Source organism: Rhineura floridana, chromosome 3 (genome assembly GCF_030035675.1).
Source record: "Rhineura floridana isolate rRhiFlo1 chromosome 3, rRhiFlo1.hap2, whole genome shotgun sequence".
Classification (NCBI taxonomy): domain Eukaryota; kingdom Metazoa; phylum Chordata; class Lepidosauria; order Squamata; family Rhineuridae; genus Rhineura; species Rhineura floridana.
In genome coordinates, this window is record NC_084482.1 from 186,876,949 (window position 1) to 186,900,025 (window position 23,077).

The 23,077-nt window shown below is 41.4% G+C and overlaps 1 protein-coding gene across 1 annotated transcript in view; it reads left to right on the forward strand.

Annotated features, from left to right (window-relative positions):
* The first annotated feature begins 1,013 nt into the window (after positions 1–1,013).
* CFAP20DC (CFAP20 domain containing) overlaps positions 1,014–23,077 on the forward strand; it is a 277,854-nt gene continuing 255,790 nt past the window's right edge. The window contains exons 1-3 of the mRNA XM_061622079.1: positions 1,014–1,366; positions 17,477–17,567; positions 20,208–20,297. Coding sequence (XP_061478063.1) covers positions 17,547–17,567; positions 20,208–20,297 — 111 coding nt within the window. The 5' untranslated portion in view covers positions 1,014–1,366; positions 17,477–17,546. The remainder of the gene's footprint in view (positions 1,367–17,476; positions 17,568–20,207; positions 20,298–23,077) is intronic.

A 23,077-nucleotide genomic window follows, 5' to 3' on the forward strand; every position in this document is an offset into this window, starting at 1 on the left:
GAGGCAATGGTAAACCCCCTCTGAACACCACTTACCATGAAAACCCTATTCATAGGGTAGCCATAAGTCGGGATCGACTTGAAGGCAGTCCATTTCCATTTCATTGTCATTAATATGTTAAGGTGTGTGTATGTGGGTGTGTGTGGGTTGAACCTAGGAAGCTGCCTTGTACTGAATCAGACCATTGGTCCAACTGGCTCGGTATTGTCTACACTGACTGGCAGGGGTTCTCCAGGGCTTCGGACAGAGAACTCTCCCAGCCCTACATGGAGATGCTGGATATTGAACCTGGGGCCTTCTGTATGCAGCGAGCTATGGCTCTTCCCCAAATTAATACAAGGATAATTGTGTTAAAGTGTACATAAAGCAATCTTAGTTGAAATATAAATGGATGTGGCTGTCAGAGCTTGGAAAAGTTACTTTTTTGAACTACAGCTCCCATCAGCCTAATCCAGTGGCCATGTTGCCTAGGGCTGATGGGAGTTGTAGTTCAAAAAAGTAACTTTTCCAAGCTCTGCTAGGTATATATTCAAAGAGAAATAAACCCATCTCTGCCTTTCCCTGTTCCTGCGCCAAACTGCAAGTACAAAAGAGGGAGCAGAGTGGCTTTGAGTAATTAATCCGTGTTAAGTGAACTTGAGTATGAAGCCATCAGTTTGTGAGGTGAGTGGGGACAAGGAATCATCAGCCAAACCTATTACAGGCCTTTTTAAAAAAAATCTAGTTTTGACAGAAGCCATCAATTTACGTGTTCCAACGAGACGGGAGTTATTTATGCTAGGGGACTTTGCTCTGGAAATCCTTTTTTATACCTGGCCTTAGGTCTGAAAAGAGTATAAAAATGACGGCAGCCTTTGAGCATGTGTTGTGCACTCTTCCTGCGCCACTGAGTAACCATGGTAACCGAAACACAAGGCACAGGGCGAGCGCGCCGGCCGCTGGCACGTCTCTTGAGGGAAAATTAAACCACCCCTACAAAGCCTTTCTCACCATTCCTTCCTCCATGACTGGGAGAATGGCAGGAAGAGAGGCACACCCTCGGGGAAAGACTTGGCCCCGGGCATCTCTCAACCCTTGGCGGCAGAGCGCGCATGTAGTGCCCGAGGCGGGAGAAGAACGCAGTCGGTCCCTCCTATCGTCACCTCAGGGCTCCTCCTGCGCCCGCCGCCATTTTGAGCCGTTGCGGAGCGCCAGAGGCGCCTGGCAGAGCGCAAACCACCCCACCTTCGTCGTCCTGTCTCTTCCCTCCCTTAATATCTGCTGATGCTGGTGCTAGGCCCCCTTGCGCCACTAATTCGCCTCCTCATCGGAGGAAAGCTAGCGCAGGTTCCGCAGGCATACTTGCTCTTCTTCCCTCATCTCTCAGGTAAGCGTCCCTGCGGCAACCTCACAGCCATCCAATGTAACCCGTAAACACACTTACCTGGGAACAAATTCCACTGAATTCAGTGGGGCTTATTTCCCCGTAGACATGCATAGAATGATTCTCTCTCTCTCTCTGAGAGTTTGAAGTTTGAGGGTTTGTTAGAATAAAGGAGGGGAAAATGCCACTCCTTTGGTCTTCATGAGTTGAAATTAATTTCATTTCCATATTACTTGTTTTGGCTGCACATATATTCAAAAGATCGCAGGGGCTGCCACCTGTTTCCCCTGCAGACACTCTGTGTAGGCCTTTGACAGTTGCAATTAAGCTAGAAATGAACAGTTGCAGCTCCCAGCCCACCCCTGGACATGCAGTGATGGGAGCAACTTTATTCTAGTGCTGTATTTCTGCCTGCCATGCAACAGTTTTCAACGATGGCAACTCTTAAGATTATGTAAAATGGATTCCAGTGCAATCTTACGGATGTTTGCTCATAAGCAATCCCCAGTATGTATCAGAGGGCTCATTCCCAGATAAATGTGTGTGCAAATGATTGCACTTGAACCCGATGTTACTCTTTAAGAAGGCAACAGGCAAAGCCAATAACGTGCAATAAGTAATCCCCCCTGCCCACCCATCCCTTTCAATATATGCTTGTATCGGAAATAGGGTTTTTGCCTGAGGGCATTTTACTGAATTTGTTGTTTATTTTTATGCCACTGTTTAGGGCCAGCCTTCACAAGGCAGCATACAAAAATATTGGAACAAATAACACCAAAACCAGTATCGGATAGAGCGATGTATAGGGAGCAAGCAATGCAATCAATTCAAAACAACAACGTGGAATAAAGTAGTAGTTAGCATTCACTTAAAGGCTGCAAGAGAGGGCACCAAGCATAGTCCTGGGGTGGTGGCGCTGAGAATTCCACATGTGTGGAGCCAGTGAGCCACCACTGAAAAGACTTTGTAGGATGGATGAAGGAGCTTATTTACTTTTCACTGATCGACACGGCCTACAAGAGTATGACCGTACAGATGTGGTCTAGGACATATCTAAGTTAATCTGTTGCTTTAAAAATGTGATTGTGGGCATCATTGCTAACTTTCATGTTCTTTTACTACCACATGATGTAACCTCTGTGTAGTTGCATTTTGGGGCATAAGTCACATAGAGAGGAAAAAAGCAAGAAATGCCTATGTCAACAAGACCTAAGATATTTGTGTTGTGAAACATCTTTCTTGTGTGGCAGGCACATGTAGGCTGCTCAAGATCCCATTGGGGCCTCTGTTAAATTGTAAGAACCCTAACTGTTAGAAGGATTGTAGCCTTGTTCTTGTTACAGTAGGGCCCCACTTTATGGCGCTTCGCTAATGCGGTGGTCTCAATTAGACTAAAGCCCCACTCATACGGCACTTGTTCTGCTTTTACAGAGGTTTTCGGGCGTCGCGCACCATTCTATTCAATGAGTTCCGCTTTTCAGCAGTTTTCGCTTTTCGGTGGGGGTCCAGAACGTAACCCGCTGTATCAGTGGGACCCTACTGTACAGTGCTTGTTTATTTGGAATGAAGTCTCATTGACTTCCAAGTAAGTATGTATGGGACTACAACCATGTAGCCTGATCTTATGCATGTTTATTTGGAATTGAGTCCCAGTTGCATTCAGCAGGGCTTACTCCCAAGCAGGGTTCCAAACAGGTCAGAAAGAAAACCCAAGCCCTAGTGCTACCTGCTCTTATACTTTTTAACAGCCATTGTTCTACAAAAATCAGCAGACAATATTTTCATTCCATTGAGATAAGCATCACCACTTGCTAATATCTTTTGAAGGAATAGGAGGACTAAAGGTAACTTAACCCTGTGTAAGCTTGCAGAAGATTACAGCCTTACAGCCCAATCCAATGTATGTTTCCCTGGGAGTAAGTGTACACAGAATCGTACCTGTAACCTTTTGATGACTTCCTTGGATTTAGGTGTGCTGGCATAGGATCTAGCTACTATCTAGAAGCCACAACTTTGTTGCAGTCTCAGAGTAAGTGGCTTCTGACTTGCTGGCCTCATCAAAAATTGATTTACCTGAAAGTAAATCCTACTGATTTCAGTAAATTTTCTTCCAAGTTAAGTATACTTAAGATGCCCAATTTAGTTATTGATGGGCTCCTGTTGGGAGGAAGGGAGGGATATAAATCAAATAATAAATAAATAAATAAATATTACTCGGTATGACTGCAGATATGAAGCCTCCCCCCCCTCCCATTGTGAGCTGGTGTCTTCATGCAGCTACATCACTATAAAAAGCAACAGGGCTAGAATATTAAAATGTCACTCCTGTGCACTGCATATTCTTTTGTTCTGCATTGTGGCCTGGTGACGTGCTGTAAAGTTGTCATCCTCATCTCTACTTTACTATCTCTGTGGCGTAAAAATGTCATTGCATTGTTGAATATAAACATATAGCTTGGGCAGGGTTGGTAGAGTATACAAATTAAAAATGGAATTGAAATATACAGTGTATATAGTCCAGGATCAACAAATTCTGGCTAGCCAATTCACCACCACCACCATCATTATTACTGTGAAGTCCAATCCTGCTATGATTTTGTAACAATATTATGTTATTTTATATTATGGTCTCTCTGATGTATGACCTACACCAGAAACTGGATATGTGAGTTTGGACATACCTGTTTGTTCTTCTAGACCTTTCAGCAGCTTTTGATACCACCATGGTATCCTTCTGAACTACCTTGCTGGAATTTTCCTGCTGTTGCTGGAGAACTGGTTCTAGAATATGGTACTGGGGAACTAGCCCTAACCCTGTGGGGTACCACAGAATTCCATCTTGTCACCCATGCTGTTTAGCATTTACATAAAAATTGCTGGGGTAGGTTGTCGAGGTGTTTGGACTATGGTGTCATCAAATATATGAGTAGTACCCACCTCTCCCAGATGCTAGGGAGGCAGTTGAAACTCCAAATTAGTGTTTGGAGGCTATGATGGGCCAGAAATCTGAGACTTAATCTAAAGTCAGAGGTTCTTTTGTCAGTAGGAAAGCCAACTCACAAATGAGCCTGTTCTGGATGGGGTAGCATTCCCTCTGAAATATCAGGTTGCTGAGTGCTTCTGAACTAGACCCTGTTCCTGAAGGGGCAAGCTGTGGCTAAGGCTGCATTTGCATAGCTTTTCCATGGGAGTTTTGCTGTGTGTGCCTTTATCATCAAGGGAAGGGGAATAGCTCTTCTCAGTGTTAGATCATATGCTTTGCATGGAAAATATTCCTGGTTTACTCCCTAGCATCTCAGGGTAGGGAAGACCCTTGCCTGAAATGCTAGAGAATGATTGCCAGTCAGTGTAGGCAGTCCTGAGTTAAATGGACCAATGGTCTGATTTGGGATGAGGCAACTTCTTATATTCCATTTAAGGTGTGCTTGTTGAGTACAGAGGCCAGGACCTTTTTGATGATGTACCTAAGCTCTGCAACTCCATGTCAGGAGACTTTTTCTCTTCCCACCCAGCCTTCAGAAAAATAATTGGAGCTATCTCATCCCCAAAGTTTATTTTTGATGCTGTTTTTGTTGTTTTGATTTGATTTGATTGATACTGTTTTATTTTGTTCTTTAGCCACTTAAGGGGGGCATATGATGAAAAGCGAGATATAAATATTTATATAAATAAATGCTTAGCTGCTGCCTTAGCAAGCCTTAAGGCCAATTCAGACTTTCAGATTAATGACTCCTTCTGTTGAATCATAATAAAATAACATCCACAGCATAGACACCATCTGGATTGTATCCAGTGCTGCCACTTGCACCACAGGACTTCCCCTTCCTCTTTGCAACCCCATGTGTACCTTCAACATCTGCTCCAGAGGATTGGGGACCCCCTGAGCAGATTTTGAGGGCATGTGGAGGGACTGCAGGATATAGGAATGGAAGGGGAAGTCCCATTGTGTCAATATGTCTGCTTGCACAGTGTTGGATACAACCCTCTGATTATATTGAGCTGTGTGTAATTTGTGTGCTTAATTTTGTTTAAAGCATCACAACAGCAGCAGAGTAACAGCAGATGTTGAAATGCGAGTGTGCCAGCGTGTGTGTGCGTTTACCTAAGACAGCAAGCTTTTACCATGCTTCAGCATCACTGAGACTTGAAACTTAGTAAAATAAGAAAAGCTACTTTATTTATAGAAATACATAGTAGATAGAAAAGCATACCAAGTTCTAACTAACTAACTAAGTTGGAGGCATAATGCCCAGGTGTAGGAATTAGCCCCATGCTTGGAGAGAGCAGAGACAAAGGGATGTCTCCTCTCTCCCGGATAGTCGGAGAAGGAAAGGAAGTGAAAAAGGCGGAAGGAGGAGGGGCAGGTAAGTTTCCCTAAAGATGTAACAGTCTAGTGTCAGTCAGAGCATTGCAGGTAAAGGTAAACAAGCTTATCCATCTGGAGGACCCTAGTATCTCCCTTCTGGAGCTTAAACAAAAGAACAAAACAGGAGTTGCTCTTTCCCCACTTCCAACAGATTAAACCCATTATTAGATCATAAAGTTCATTTCGGCACCATGGAGTTCATAATTGTCTGTCATCACAATCCAAAATAAGCATGATTATAGTTAATATCAACTGTGTAGGTAACATTCAATTTGGATGTTTTGTCTGTCCTCTGCACTGTGGCTTGAGGTACTTGTGCTGTGTCTTTAACCAGGCAACATATGCACACACATTTGCTGTGGTATGCAGATTAGTTTGTTAAATAATGTGCATATTATTTAAAAACATACTATATTTTATAAAACACAATGTTATGAGAGACTTAAGAAGAATTAGACATTAGAAGAGACAGGAGTCAACAATTGGGCATTGTCCATTCAGTGTTGTATGAGGCTTTGCTCAGATCATGGGACTGTAATATTACTATAAATATGTGAATAATACTTTTTCCAAAGTATAAATCACAGAGAATTCTGATTCATTTTGTCTTTTATATATAGGCTTGCTTGTAACATTTTTGAGTATTTGATGTAAGTTACTAGAGAAGACTAGAGATGATTTTATTTTCTCCATGAGGATTGGTAGCTACTGCAGAAATGCGATAATTTGTGCATTAGGATAATACTAAATGGGAATACTTACACTGTAACACCGTGGGGGCATTTATAAAGCTCTAAATGTCATTACATAGTATACATATTTCCCAATTTATTTCCATGGTGTAGGTGAAAATACTATATACTCAGAAAAATAATTCTTCTGTATTTTATTTTATTAGTGTTAAGGTTGTCATCTGATTAAAGAATTCTAGTCAGTATATCATCTGCCTTTAACTATACAATCAATCAAATTTAAGCAAATGTGCATATTACCAAAACCTTAATGTAGATTTCTTCCTTCCTTCTTTCCTTCCTTCCTTCCTTCCTTCCTTCCTTCCTTCCTTCCTTCCTTGCTAAATGAATGAATACATACATACATACAGTGCCTTGTAAAAGTAATCAGACCCCTGTCCAGTGCTCTCATATTACTGAATTACAAATGGTACATTGTAATTTCATTCTGTATGATATTTTATTTTGAAACACTGAAACTCAAAATCAATTATTGTAATGTTTGTAAGAAACATAAAAAACTGTCCCTGTAGGGACAGGAAAGTAAAAGCTGGCTTTCACAAATACCCCTACTGGGAAGTAGCCTCTTTCCATTGACTTCCATTGCAAATATTTTCTTAGACCGACCTTTTTCTTGGTGTAACTTTTGCCTGGATTGGGACTTGCAGTAGTGCTACGAACACATATGCGATGTGGCCTAAGTCTCCCCCCGCGGTCCCTCCTCGGACACCACTCCAGAACTCCCCTTTTTGAGGCCATAGGCCGGCTTCTATCAACTCCCTTTCCACTGAGCTGGGCTTCCTCAATGGACCCCTGGCTGAGCCAGGATAAGGGGCTTCTGCTGTCATATCCAACTCCTCTCAGCTTGGCGCAAATAGCAGTTAGATTGTGTCCTTACTACTTAAATAAAACTTACAATTGTTAGAAGAAAAGGCCATCTAATATTGACATGGTTTGCACATAATGGTAAGCCAAACAAACTATGGCTTATCAGGAATGAACAAATGTGAAGTTGCATGCTCAAATCATTCTAACTCCTCCTTTTTTTGCTGTGCTGGGAACAAACAAACGAGCACTGGTGTGGTGTTATGTGTGAACCAGTGCTTATGGTTTATTTCTGTATAAACAAATTACAGGAAAAAGCCAAGAACAAATTAGGGTTGTGGGCGTGGTTAACTGTGGCTCACTACTGTACAAAGCAGGCCACTGTCTTATTAATTCCCTATTACATCAGAGAACCACCATATTCTTAACACTTAAACAAATTTCTTTAATTGATCTGGCAGACCTGCAAGTCAATGTTGGTTATCAGTGCAGTACTGTGCATGTTTACATAGAAGTAAGTTCCATAGTGTCCAATAGGGCTTACTCACAAGTAACTGTTCTTAGAATATCAACCTTAATTACTTTCAGACTAATAAAATGGGTAATATTTCTTGAAAAGTATTTTTTTTTATTAAAAGGGCCTGTTATTCAGAAAGAACACAGGGATTCTCTTTGATGAAGCCTTTGCCACCTTGAATTTTAATGCCTCCATTCTTTAGCATATTTTTCAAATAAATTGGCATCTTATGACATCTTTATAGGATTCTGTAAAGTAGCCGTTCTCTCATTTTTCAGCCAAGGATCAAAATTCTTGTTATTTTACTGCGCTAAAAGCATATACTTTTAGTATAGCGCATCAGCCCAACTGGAGATACAGAACCTGCAGTGCTACAGTTAATGACAAATTAACAGAACAGAGTGTTTAAACCTATGTCCCACTGAAAGATATTTTTTTATTTTCTGAAAGTTAGACCCCCAGCAATTATTCATAGTCTAACTGATCTGTATGTTAATTTTTTGATTACCAGCTCCATAACTCAGTCATAGAATATCCCAGGGGATCTTTTAGTACTTTTATCACAGACTTTGGTTTTATCCTTTCTGCAGGTTTGGCTCCCCCCCCCACTATTTACTGTTAGTGCTTGTTTTCCCAGACTTTTATGCAGATAGGAATACAAACTGCATAACAGATAGTTCTCTATTTCTCCCTTATCTTTCTCAAATTATACAGCCACAAGAGTTGCTGTATACTATAGCCAGCATAGATTTTTCGCATTCCGCAATGTTAAATTGAAAATACCCCCCATGCAATTCCTCTGCTTCCCATAAGTTCATTTCAAAACAAAACCTCGCAAAACTTATAGCCCTGGACTCAGAAATGTGTACTTAACAACCCTCTAAGTTTTCATGGCGATACACAAAACAGTCAGAGAGAATAGAGAGTTCAAAGTGTAAAACGAGGAAAAAAATCCAGACCCCTGTTGAACTTTTTTCTGTCAGTGGTCTAATAATTTATTGAAATTAATTAAAAATCAGCCATGTTCACAGAGTACCTGTAATCTTCTGCAGTTTAAAAGTTTTAAAAATGCCTGGCTGATTTTTAATTAATTTAAGAAATTTTGGCTGGCAGCCTATGATAACGCGGGGCATGCTCAGTAAGAACCAACTGTCAGTGTTCTAAAAGCCAGACTCACAGCTGTTTGGCTTGGCTAATCAGGGGGCCACACCCAAGCAAGACATTTATTTCACTTTAGACAGTCATGGCTTTCCCAAAGAATCCTGGGAAGTGTAGTTTGTGAAGGGTGCTGAGAGGAGACTCCTATTCCCCTGACAGAGATTCAGTGGCCAGGGTGGTTTAACAATCAACCCCTCTTCTGAGGATTGTAGCTCTGTGAGGGGAATGGGACGTCTCCTAGCAACTCTTAGCACCCTTCACAAACTACATTTCCCAGGATTCTTTGGAGGAAGCCATGACTGTTTAGACATAAAGGTCTGATGTGGATGTGGCCAGTGAGAGCTTTTGTTTAAAAGGTGGTGGGAGACTACATGTGCCTGCTGTAGCATAAAAAGGTGGGGAATCCCTGAAAAAGAATGATACTGTTCACAATATTTTCCTTTTGGAAAGGAAAGGGACTTTCAATCCCAGTGCCCACCCACCCAGTCTCCCCTCTCCCTCTCCCCTACCTCTTCCTCCCTACCCCATCCTTCCTCCTTCTGTCTTCCCGTCCCTCCTCCCTGCCCCTCTCCCAGGTCAGTTTCACCTTTCCTAAGCATAATTGTACAGGAGTAAATCCCATTGAACTCAAAAAGCATGCATGTGATCAAACCTGCCCTCCTCCTCCTCCCTCCTATCCCCTCCCTTTTGCCCCTTCCCTGCCCCTCCCTTTGCCCCTCCTTCTCCCTCCAATCCCCTCCCCCTTCTTCCCTCTCCTGCCCCTCCTCCTCCCCCCCCATGGTCAGTTTCATCTATCCTAAGCATGACTGCAAGGGAGTAAATCCCACTGAACTCAATAAGTATGCAAATGATCGAACTTGCCTGCCTGCTCCCCTCCCCCTCCTCTCCCTCCCCCCCCCATACCTTGTCTTTTCTCCTCCTCCCCTCCCCACCCTCCCCATGGTCAGAGGCACATGTTACCAAATTTTTCCAAGCTACTCAGGAAATGGATTGGAATGTGAAAGACCAACGCAAATTGTGTTTGCCTTTTTACCAATTTGTAGGGCAGGCTCAGAGAGGAGGTTAGGTCTCCTGCTCCCCTGGTGCATTCACTATAGCTGCCCAATTTCCCTGCTTTTTAAAGTTTGATAGAAATACCTGTTGACTATAGGTACGTTCTTAAACAGCAAGGGTTTTTTTGCCTATCAGTGAATATATTATTTAGTTTAGACAAGTGAAAGTATTCATCTAGACAATTTAAAACATTGGGGTGAGGGGAGCTACAGATATCCATGAGGGATTGCTTAAGATGTATGTTCGAAGGCCAAGCTTTGAAACACACTCATACATCTTAATAGTATTATTGTGGCCACTAATTTCAATAGGGCATTTTTATTTGATAACAAGATCATATAGCTTTCTTATTCACTAAACGAAAATGTTGCAGCGTAGAGTGCTTTTGTTTGATGCTCCAGTCAGTCAGCCATACCTTCCTCCATGATTCTCCATTTCGTTATCCCTTCTACCTGATTTCCCATTTTCCCTCCCTGCCTTCAGCAGTCAGCATTCCATGACCACTGAGTGTGCTCAGTCGTCTTTGGGCTGTGTGTAAGTTTTTCATCCTGTTAGGATTTATTCCCCATGAATATTTTCTGTACTTCTATAAATGTTTGGGTTCTCTTAAGCCTGCTGAGACCTCCATCTTGTATGTGATTGGTGCTGTTTTGGCTATCTAGAGGATTCACACTCAACTCTGAACTTCGGAAATTGAGGGAATGGTGATTAGGAACATAGGAAACTGTCTTATGCTCAGTCAGGCTATTTGTCTACCAAACCCAGTGTTATCTTGCAAACAGTACCAAAGATGGATTAGAAAATAAGAATAAATGGCTTTTTTGTTTTTAAGCTAAGGACTATACAGTACATTTCAGGGTCACAGAAGTTCCTCCTTCATCTTGAGCCTTTGGTTTGTACAACATATGCATAATTACCAACAAATGAATTCTGCATATTGAATGTTTAAAAGTAAGTCTATCAAATGCCATACCATATATTCCTTCACAATACAAGTTAACATAATAGATAGCCTTAATAGGGTGTATTAATGTTCTTTATTGACTATCTTTGTTTCGGTATCAAACCAAAGTAGATTGGAAGTAGTAGGAAGGGATTCTGAGGAACTGAGACAAATAGCGGTAACGAGAGAGGAAGTTCTAAGCTTAATGGACAATATAAAAACTGACAAATCACCGGGCCCGGATGGCATCCACCCGAGAGTTCTCAAAGAACTCAAATGTGAAATTGCTGATCTGCTAACTAAAATATGTAACTTGTCCCTTGGGTCCTCCTCCGTGCCTGAGCACTGGAAAGTGGCAAATGTAACGCCAATCTTCAAAAAGGGATCCAGAGGGGATCCCAGAAATTACAGGCCAGTTAGCTTAACTTCTGTCCCTGGAAAACTGGTAGAAAGTATTATTAAAGTTAGATTAACTAAGCACATAGAAGAACAAGCCTTGCTGAAGCAGAGCCAGCATGGCTTCTGCATGGGAAAGTCCTGTCTCAGTAACCTATTAGAATTCTTTGAGAGTGTCAACAAGCATATAGATAGAGGTGATCCAGTGGACATAGTGTACTTAGACTTTCAAAAAGCGTTTGACAAGGTACCTCACCAAAGGCTTCTGAGGAAGCTTAGCAGTCATGGAATAAGAGGAGAGGTCCTCTTGTGGATAAGGAATTGGTTAAGAAGCAGAAAGCAGAGAGTAGGAATAAACGGACAGTTCTCCCAATGGAGGGCTGTAGAAAGTGGAGTCCCTCAAGGATCGGTATTGGGACCTGTACTTTTCAACTTGTTCATTAATGACCTAGAATTAGGAGTGAGCAGTGAAGTGGCCAAGTTTGCTGACGACACTAAATTGTTCAGGGTTGTTAAAACAAAAAGGGATTGCGAAGAGCTCCAAAAAGACCTCTCCAAACTGAGTGAATGGGCAGAAAAATGGCAAATGCAATTCAATATAAACAAGTGTAAAATTATGCATATTGGAGCAAAAAATCTGAATTTCACATATACGCTCATGGGGTCTGAACTGGCGGTGACCGACCAGGAGAGAGACCTCGGGGTTGTAGTGGACAGCACGATGAAAATGTCGACCCAGTGTGCAGCAGCTGTGAAAAAGGCAAATTCCATGCTAGCGATAATTAGGAAAGATATTGAAAATAAAACAGCCGATATCATAATGCCATTGTATAAATCTGTGGTGCGGCCGCATTTGGAATACTGTGTACAGTTCTGGTCGCCTCATCTCGAAAAGGATATTAAGAGTTGGAAAAGGTTCTGAAGAGGGCAACCAGAATGATCAAGGGGATGGAGCGACTCCCTTACGAGGAAAGGTTGCAGCCTGGGGCTGATGGGAGTTGTAGTTTAAAAAAGTAACTTTTCCAAGCTCTGGATTCACGTGGTGGTGATGAAATGCCTTGTGCTACCATTTTACTACAGTAAATTTGTTATTACTAGTTAATATACATTTGCCATTTATGAAGGAGTCGGAGTCAGACAGTAGAAAAATAGAGGAGTCAGAGTCGAAGGTCTGGCATACCAACTCCACAGCCCTGTCTGTAAGACAAGTTCAGAATGACAAAATAACACATGCCTCACTGTTAATAAATTAAAATACATGTCCTATGAGCTTTTAATACATTGCAGGTTTGTGAAGTGTGCATAATTTTGGAATGTGATCTGGCAGGTGATTCAGATGTCCAGTTTTCCCAGTTCATGGTGCGAACTTGGAAGAATATGATATTGCTTAGCTAGGTACAGTAGGCCTCTGTGAATCAGCATTTACAAATCTGAGCTGAAGAAAAGTTATCAGGGCATAAATATTTTTACTACTCTCTCTGTTAACCCATACCTATTGTAGTCATTCATGGTTGTCTTTTTTTAAATTCATTTGCAAGTATGTCAGTGGCTAGGGATCCATTCTCCTGGTTCCATTGCTGTTGCTTGAGGCACAGGTGGCCTCAGTGGCAAGGTGTGCCTTTCATCAGGTTAGGCTGATGGCCCAACTGCAACCCTACCTGTAGAGGGATAACCTGGCTACAGTAATCTGTGCTCTGGTAACCTCCAGGTTGGATTATTGCAATGCACTTCACATGGGGCTGCCTTTGAAAATGGTTTGGAAGCGTCAATTAGTGCAGAATGCAGCTGCCCAATTGTTGATGGGTTCAAGGCAAACAGATCATATAACACCAATTCTGTTCCAATTTCACTAGCTAACTGTATGCTTCTGACTCCAATTCAGAGTGCTGGTTTTGACTTATAAACTCTTTATGGCTAGGACCCCAATATCTTCTGAAATGTCTGTCTTGATAGGAACCTACCCAGAGAGATCTGAGGCCTTTCTCCAGGTACCCTCCTCTGAGGGAGGGTCGGAGGGTGGTGATAAGAAAGAGGACCTTTTTAGTCGTGGCTCCCCATCTGTGTCATGCGCTCCCTGGTGAGATCTGCCTGGCACCTTCATTGACAATTTTTCGGTGCCAGGTAAAAACATATATTTTCCCCAGGCATTTGATAGACTGAAATGATGTTTGTATTAGTGTGCTGCCAAAGGTGGGTGTTTTTGTTTTATTATTTTGTTTTTCTGGTATGGTATATTTACTTTTGTTTTTAACAGTGTTGTAATTCACTTGGAGACCTTCAGGTAACAAGTGACTAATAAATCCAATAAATGGGTTTTGTGATAATGGCAGTTACTATACTCTGTTCTAGCCATTTTATATGCCTCTGTAGCAAGCCTTATATTATTATTACAAGCGCCACATAATTGTATTTTTTTTGAAGTTCCTGTATAAAATGAATAAAAATCCACAACTAAAATACTGTTGTGTGCCTTCCCCAATCTCTGAGCGGTGAGATTTCCGGGGTCCCTGCGCTCCTCCAGGGTTTGGTTTCCTTTGGGAAGGTCAGCGGAGACTGCGGTGTCTTTATGAAATCTGGTTTATTTATTTACACACATTCCAACCTGAGTTTGAGATGGAGGGGGTTCAATGCATCAGCAGTCCAATATCCAGCTTTTCCATCTGGGTTACTGGAGGCACCCCAAATGCCATGGTGCAGAGAGCCAGTCTCTCTCTGCCTGCCTTCAGTTTCCAGCAAATCTCTAGACACAACTCAAACTACAAGCCTGGGCTTGTCTGCTGGGCTTGTCTGCTGGGCTCCAGGAGGGGGGGGAATCCTCTCCTGAAGAGTTTCAGTGACAAAAGGGTCTCACTGGCCCATTCACCATTGCTAGGCAACTGATCGGCCCATTATCTTACCTGGCCAATCTATTTGGTTAACAAAAGACTCATTTGACCAGCAGAGAGTTCCTCATTCCAAGGCACAGGATTCCAAATCAGAGGCTGGAAAGGGGACCCACAGGAATCATCCATCCCAGCCCCCATGCTGATAACAATACATACATAAAAATCTAAGAGCCCTCCTAGATCAAGCCAAAGGCCCATCTAGTCCAGCATCCTGTTCTCACTGTGGTCAACCAGACACCTATGGCAAGTCCACAAGCAGGACCTGACCTCCCCACTTGTGATTCCCAAGAAATAGTATTCAGAGGCAGGCTGCCACCAACAGTGGTGGTAGAACATAGGGCTATCACTGGCTGCTATTCATGATGGCTATTCTTTGTTATTTTGTCTAATTCTGTTATAAAGTTATCCAAGTGAGTGGCCTGTAATTTGCTGGATCCCTTTTTAAAACTTGGTGTTACATTGGTCACTGTCCAGTCCTCAGGTATGGAGGCTGATATTAGGGACAAGTTACATATTTTTGTTAGAAGATCAGCTATTGCACATGTGAGTTATTTAAAACCTCTTGGATTTGGTGATTTGTCATCTTTTGATTTGTCAATAAGGCCTAGAACTTTGTCTCTTGTCACCATTATTTGCCTTTGTTCCTCAAACTTCCTTCCTGCCCTACATCTTCTTTTGTGACAACAAATACAAGGAATTCACTCCGCTTCTCTGCAGTCTTTTTCCTCCTTTAGCACACATTTGTCTTCTTTGATGTCCAGAGATCCATCCACCTCTCTAGCCAGCCTCCTGTTGTTGATTTTTATGTTTTTAGCATCCTCAAATTCTCTTTCCCCATCTCTTATTGTCTACTTGCATTTCTTTTACCAAACTTTGTTTCTTTTGTTTTCCTCATTTAGACAAGACTTCCATTTTCTAAAGGAAGCCGCTTTGCCTGTAATAGCTTCCATTTCAGCAATATTCACAACCAGTGCATCCCAGGTTAAAGTTGTTGGCTATTGTCACATGACAAAGTATCTTTAGGGCTGGACTCTTAGGGACGTTTGTTTTCATCAAGTTTGAGAAGTGTTGCTTTAGAATACTTTATCCTTGATTAAAGGTGGTATGTGGAATGTGCTTCCATTCCTGGTCAAGCACTTTGATACTCAACACAGAATATGAGGATTATTCTGAAAAATGTAGATACCTTCCATCAAAAACATTCTTGTGCTTCTTGTAGGAAGCCAGCTATGCCTTCACTGGCCCTGTATTTGTGTATGCTGGTGGAGAATTGGGGCATGCTGAAGTGTCCCATGTGTTCATAATATGTGCGAGTCTGATCACAGAAGAAAAAAACCATGCACTTAAAAACTGCGGAGTTGACTGTGAGATAATGTTTATTTTGCTTCGCTAATGAGAACAAGAATGCCTTATTTTAAATGTAAGCAACTAACTGACTTTTATTTAAAGAACAAGGAAATTTTACAGTACTATTTAATGACATACAATGGCTAATTCATTCTGTCAATTTAGTTAAGTAATTTAAAGTAATTACTGGATAATGCATTTGCTTCTTAAATAAATGTCTTAAACTTTTAAAAAACTGATTTCTACCTTGGGTAGCAGATGGGGTGGAGTGTACTTCAAAGTCTTGGTAATAGACACTATTGAATCAGTAACATAAAATATGCATACTAGATTATGATCACAGAGTGAATTCTTTGAGATTTTTTCTTTTTGAAGCTCAGGTTTATCTCCCAAATGTAATAGTGAACATTCTTAATGCTCTAGCTAAAGACGAGGCTGTTACTGAATTCTAAGGTGCGATAGACGTTTATTTTTAAAAATTCTTATAAAATAGATAAAGAAAAAAATGGTAAAGATATTGTTATGAAAAAACATTAATGAAAGTTACTGCCAGCACAATAGAAAAGCCATGGTAAGGCCCAGTTTTCACATGCATGTTGCTTGATTTCTCTATGCTTGATGACTTGGATACTTAACAACTGATACCTAGATGTTGGAGCCAATTGAAAAGCCTTGTATTTGAAGTAATAAATGCTAGGATATCCTTCCTGCAGTGTTCAGTCTGTGTTGACTCATTAACTCATGCAGATCATCACTTCAAGTCATAGTTATCAAGTGATGGCTATGGTATTTATGAATCAGGACCAAACTGTAGCTTTTCATGTCAGCAGGCTGAATTCCAGTGCTACAAAATTCCAGTTTCTTGACTCAGGTGCAGATGATCCAGCATGTTGTTTGTAGAACACAGCAAGAGAGAAAATATTGATAAATGTGCAAGAAAAATCACCAACAGTTTCAGTTCTATTGAGCTAGAACTGCACAAACTTCCCTACTGGGCATGAAAAGGAATCTGGCCCTTTGAAAGGTTCATTTTGTTCAGAGGCTCCAATTTTCCCCCTCTGTCTATTACCCTATCCCTGAGAGAGAAACTTTCCTTGGGAGCCGTAACAGAGAGCAAGAGTTTGTAGCAGCCTCTCCACAACTGTACAGTGAAGAAGATATTGGTAGTGTCTTTTTCCACCAGTGACCATGAGAGTCGAACTATAGTCATATTCATGATCCACAGTCGAAAAAAGATGCTGGCATGTTTATGCAAAGATAATGGAGGGTGTAGTTCAACCCACTGTAATCTTCAGCAAAAAAGATGCTGCCAGTGTAATCTTCACTTTACAAGCAATTATAGTGGAATGGGAAGATACCTGGTATGCCTCCCCCACTTTGAAGGAGCTTCTGCCTGTTGTCCTGTCCTTTCCCTCAAGGTTTTATTTTTCTTGTGGACAGAGTAGCAGCAGTAGAGGCGGGTTTGTATGAACAGAATCAAGCCAGGAAGTCTATGCAAACTCCCCTGCTCAAATTCTCATGACAGACCTATATAGAACCAATTTTAAGCTGTTTTGAAAGTGATCTCAGTTTAGCACTTGTGGTAATCACATTATTTTTCTTGGTTTCTTTTGGGATTAACATTTAAGCATCTATGTATTCAGTCTTGTATAAATTGCCCTTTAATTCATTATGTTCTTGAATCACTGTCAGGATTGATTGATGTCTTATTTTGTCCTGTAAACAGACAAAGTTGAACTAGCTAGAAAGCACAGCCAGAACCAAGAAGGTGGTTATAAAATGCACTAGCTTTGCTTGAAATACTATGAATAGTACTGCTATACAACACAGCCGTGGTTGGGGTTTTTTTTGTAAAGCTTTCGTGGAATCTCATATATTTTTTTTCTTTCCAGTGACTTTTAGAAGCACCATATTGCTCACTGACATTGAAATCATTTTTCCAGCTGTGAAATATCTGCCAGGATGTTCAAAAATGAATATCAGGTAAAACAGAAACGTTTCTTAAACTTTTACACATCTTCTATAAACTAAACTAAGCTAACAAAAAATAGAGCAAAATATTGAAAAATGTTAGTTTGAGCCAGGCTTTTTTTTAAGTTGAAGAAAGAACAGTTTTCATTTCTGTTTTCTAACAGTCTAGATCTTCTTGGAAGCCTTGACCAGGAGTCCACAAGCTTTTTCTGCTTTGATAGCCAAGCATTATTTCTGGTCATCCCCAACCCTTTTTTCTTTGGAGTTCCCTGACATACGTAGAAGACTTGGGGGAGTGTAGAAAGTATTGACTTCACGGTGATATTGGGCAGACAGGTATTAGGAAGTAATTGATGACTGCTGACAGCATCTGGCAACTGCATTTGTGGAGGTCTGGACTTGGCATGACATTCCATACATGTAGTTACTATTATCTTGAATGTTACCATTTCATAACTTGTGTATTGTTGCATTTTAATTCATTGTGTATGCAAACTGTATATTATGTGCACAAGTACTTCTCCAACTGGTCTCTCTGTAGAATCAGATGTGTGGGGCAGTGTCCTCCAGAAATAACTATATTCTTTCTACTGAAAGCCCCAATGAACCCTGAGTCATGAGCCATTTTAAGATGTTTGTATGTAAAGTGTTGCCTACAAACTATATAGTCATGAGCCATTTTAAGATGTTTGTGGATAAAGTGTTGCCTACAAACTACAGTTTAAGTCTTGGTGTGCGAAGATACTGAAGTTTATGAGAGTCCAGGCCTACTGCTACACCCAAGAGGTCACAGACATGACTCTCAGATGGAAAACTGATCATTTAGGATCTTTGAACCTTTTCCATTTTGAGTTATCTATCAAAGAAAAGCTGCATATTGTGGAAAAGTCCTGAGCATATTCTAGACCACATGCTCAGTTTACATGGGTCCATGTTGCCCTGGGCTCCTACTGGGAGGAAGAGTGGGATATAAATCAAATAATAAATAATAAATAAAATGGGGTCAGGCTTATTGTACCTAAACACCATTCTATGTGAACTGAGAGTATGCTCTAAAATATACCCAAGATTGTCTTGAAGCTTTGATTGAAGGTAAGATCAGAAGTGGCAGGGTGCTTGATTGTCATTAGTGATCATCTTTGTAATTTAGATCCAGCCCAGCTCCTGGATACATCAGTGGTGGCAGCAAGTGGGACTGTTTTTATTTTGTTTTGTTTTTACTTAGCTTTGATTGGTACATGAACTGCACTCTTTTCTTGAAAGATTGTCACGTTGCCCATGTCTTGGTAATCTGCAGAATGAATTTGTGTCATATGCACTTTACATGTTGCCTTTTGAAGATTCCTCAGAAACTCGCTAGTCATGCCTCCAGCTAACATCCTGCTCCAGTTTGACTCTCTCTATGCCTGATCGCTTGGCATCTAACACCCCCCCTTGCCTTATTTTGTATTAGGATCTTCCTGTTTGTACCATTCCTTTATATTTTATTGTATTCATTATTTATTTATTACATTTATATCCCACCTTTCCTCCAAGGAGCTCAGGGTGGTGTACTTCGTTCTCTTCCTCCCTATTTCATCCTCACAACAACCTTGTGAGATAGGTTAGGCTGGGAGACTGTGACTGGCTCAAGGTCACTCAGTGAGCTTCTTTTGATTGCAAGGATGCTGGTCCAATTTGAAAACTGCCTTTATAGCCTATATTTTATTTTGTAACAACTTTCATGCCAATTGATCTTAATTTGTTTTTGTAAAAAGAAAAGGGAAATTCTAAACTTTGGTCTTCTTGTCTGGATGCTAATCCCCCAGTTTGTTTGCTTGTTTATATCCCACCCTTCCTCCCAGCAGGAGCCCAGGGCGGTTTTATAAGCAGTTTTATAAGTTTAAAGTAGTACACTGTGACTTTGAACTCAGGACTTGAAAAATACAGTTGTCTGTGGGTACCCAAATACACCCACATCTGAATACATATAGACAAAAATACCTGGTACTACTTGCCGCATCTCAGATGGAGGGGGATATGGAGCAAGACCTCTGATACTGATCTGACTATATAGGAGGTGGTTGTTGATAAGGTACCCAGGCTATTTAGAGCTTTAAAGGCAAGAACCAGCACCTTGAATTAGACCTGGAAACAAATACGAAACCAGTGAAGATTATATAATACCAGGTTAATATGATCCATCCGGCAAGCTACAATTGAAATTCTAGCAGCAGCATTTTGGACCAATTGAAATTTCTAGACATTATTCAAGATCCACCTTCAAGTGCAGTAGAACATATGAAGAGCCTGGTGGATCAGTCAAAATGCCCATTTAATCAAGCATTGGTCAACCATATGCTGATGAGAAGCCCACAAGCAGGACATGAGGGCAATAGCAGTCTCCCCACTTATTTTCCTTGGCAGTTGTGTTCAGAAGCATATCATGAATTTGGTTGACCTCTTTTAAACCATCCAAGTTGGTGGCAACTACTACATGTTATGGCAGTAATTCCACAATTTAACTAGGAAGTACTTCCTAATGTCTGTCTTGAATCTTCCAAAATTCAGCTTTCTTGGTTGACCGTGGTTTTTAGTATTACTTGTCACATTTTCCAGACTAAAAAGCTCCAAATGTTGAAGCTTTCTCCAATTACACTGCTTTTCTTGCAGGGTGGCCCATTTGTTGAAATCTTCAGTGCTCAAGGCAAGAATCCTGGAACAAAGTGGAAGATTTTTGGGAGTCCATCGGTAATTGGGAAGGTATGTTTTATGGAGGAATGATAAGTCTTTGGAATATAAACCATAGAAAATGTACATGAAGCTTAAAATTAGAAAGTAATAAGGACTTTTAACTGTCTGGAAAAGTTGTCACTTTCACTTTTTTTACCACTACAAAATAAATGACCATAGAAGTTATCACTTCATGCCTACTTGGAAATGAGATTTGTTATAGCTATGGTTTAACAGCTAAAAATTTCTAATGAGAGTAAGTTTAGAAAAACTTTTCTTTTCTGATTATTACTGGTTAAGCCTAGGACTGTTGGATCCTAAACTGCTTATACTGCTGTAAATTTTAAGAAGGCGCTGACAGCTGATGTCAGAGCCAATATCAACGTGTTTCATTTTGGAATATGGCCTGCATGATTCTTGCTATTCTCAAAACTGAAGAAAACCTTTTCTTCTTGTTAATTTCTGAACAAAGCTATAACCTTTGTTGTTTCCTTGTTCTTGTTTCCTTGATTCTGTCTCACCTGTCCCACAAACTTGGAATTATCTTTTTATGGACAAATATCCCAGACATGTAGGTCAAAGAAGTGCCTCTATTTCTAGATTATTTCCCCACCTCACTTCCAATCAGAGCTTGGAAAAGTTACTTTTTTGAACTACAACTCCCATTAGCCCCAGCCAGCATGACCATTGGATCGGGCTGATGGGACTTGCAGATCAAAAGAGTAACCTTTCCAAGCTCTGCTTCCAGTTATGTCTGCTAGATTTTCCTTACGTAGTCCGACATCACGTGAGATATAGCGCCATCTAGCGTCCGAAGGCAAGAATGGATCGAAGTCAAGACCTGGGGCATCGAGCCCCTCCCACTCCAGTTCATTCTTGCCTTCGTTCGTTCGAGGCGTTTGGATCTTCTACTGTAGCTAAGTTTGAGCGTGTGGGACTGTCAAAATTCTTCTTGTTTCTTCTCTCCCTCACCCTCTTTTTATATTGTCTGGGACCTTATTTTTTGGAGGGAATTTTTATTTTTACCTCACTTTGTTTCCCCCTTTTGGTCCTTTTGCTGAGGAATCCGGCGGCTGCTGTTTTCCCTTTTGGCTCCCGTCTCCCAGAGACGAGCCTTCCTTGAGAGCCGCGGCTGCGGCTCTCTTTTCAGCCAGTGTTTTAGTATTTTTTCCTCTTTGACGGAATCCGGCAGCTGCTGTTTTCCCTTTTGGCTCCCATCTCCCAAGAGACGAGCCTTCCCTGAGAGCCGCGGCTGCTGCTCTCTTTTTGGCCAGTGTTTTAGTATTTTTTCCTTTTCGACGTCTCCCCACCGTAGGTGACGTCTGATTTTATTGGGCTCACCTCTCTTTTGGGACGAGCTCTGAGAGCTGCGGCTGCGGCTCTCTCGTCAGCCCTTGTCCTGCCTTGCCGCTGCCTCCTCCAGGCGGCGGCCGTTTTTTCTCGCTTTTTACCTCGCTGGGAGCTGCGGCTGCGGCTCCTTTCATAACTGCTTTTTCGGCGGCGGCTGCTTGGGGCTGCGGCGAGAGGCTGCTGCCTTTTTTGCCTGATTTTTGCCTAGAGCTTTCACTCGTTTCGTCAGGAGCCGCGGGTGCGGCTCCTTTAACTTCTGCTTTTTTGGCGGGGGCTGCTATTGGGCTGAAGTGATAGGCGGCGGCCTCCCTCGGCAAGGGGCGGTTGGAGCTCGCCTTTGCGGCTCCTCTGCTAGCTTCTTTCTGCCTTGAGGCTCTTCAGGTAGCCGTGGGAGGAATCCCCCCAGCTTTTTTCACATTTAAAGAGCGTCATCGTTTATACGCTGCGCTTAGAGCTCACCCTTGCTCCTCCTCCCCTATCTGTCTGCCTGACTACTGCCGCGGCCGTTACAGGCCTTCTAAAGCACCAGGAACCCTTGCCTGCCCGCCATTGTGCCTTCTTCCCAGCCGCCATTTTGACTGAAATTCCCGTCCTTTTTTGCAGGCGCCATTTTGATCTGCCCATTTTTTCCTGCCCTTTCTGTTCTCCTTCACTTGTTTGTACAGTTATTTAGTCAGACTATCCAAGTGCCTGTAGGACTTATTTTTACAACAAGTGCCTCTGCACAGCAACTGCATATTCGGACTGCACCTTGAAATTATCTGCGCCGCAGCTGCATATTGGAACTGTACGCCACACCGCACCCCCCACCTCTGTGCGTGTGTTGGTGATAGTACTCCAATCAAGACAAGTCTAATGGAACCTTAACAAATACTTGAGGTAAAACTAAAGAATTAAGGTTGATATAGTTATGGAAATACTCAGTGTAAATTTAATAAAACACATAAAAAACACAATGAAAAAGAATATAAAAGATATAGTATACAAAAATCAAACATTGACAAACATAATACTGTAATCTTCAAAAATGTGTGACAAAGACAATATACATCATAAAGAATGTTTCTGGTATGTACAAATTTTGTTCAGATGGTCCATTTCTTTTATGAAGAAAAGAGAAATATGTTTTTTGTTAGAAAAGTCCAGCCAGACGCGTTTCGACAATGATGTCTTTTTCAATGGCTACTAATATGACTTTATGAATTTACTAATATGAAGTGAATGTCATATTTCCTTGGATATCGTATTATATTTAATTTTTGTTGAAGTCATATCAGTAATTTCCTTGGATATCGTAATACATTCAATTTTTGCTGAAAGTCATTTTTTATGTGTTTTATTAAATTTGCACTGAGTATTTCCATAACTATATCAACCTTAATTCTTTGGTGATAGTACTCCGCCACACCGCACCCACCACCTCTGTGCGTGTGTTGGTGAAAGTCCCGTGCCACACCGCA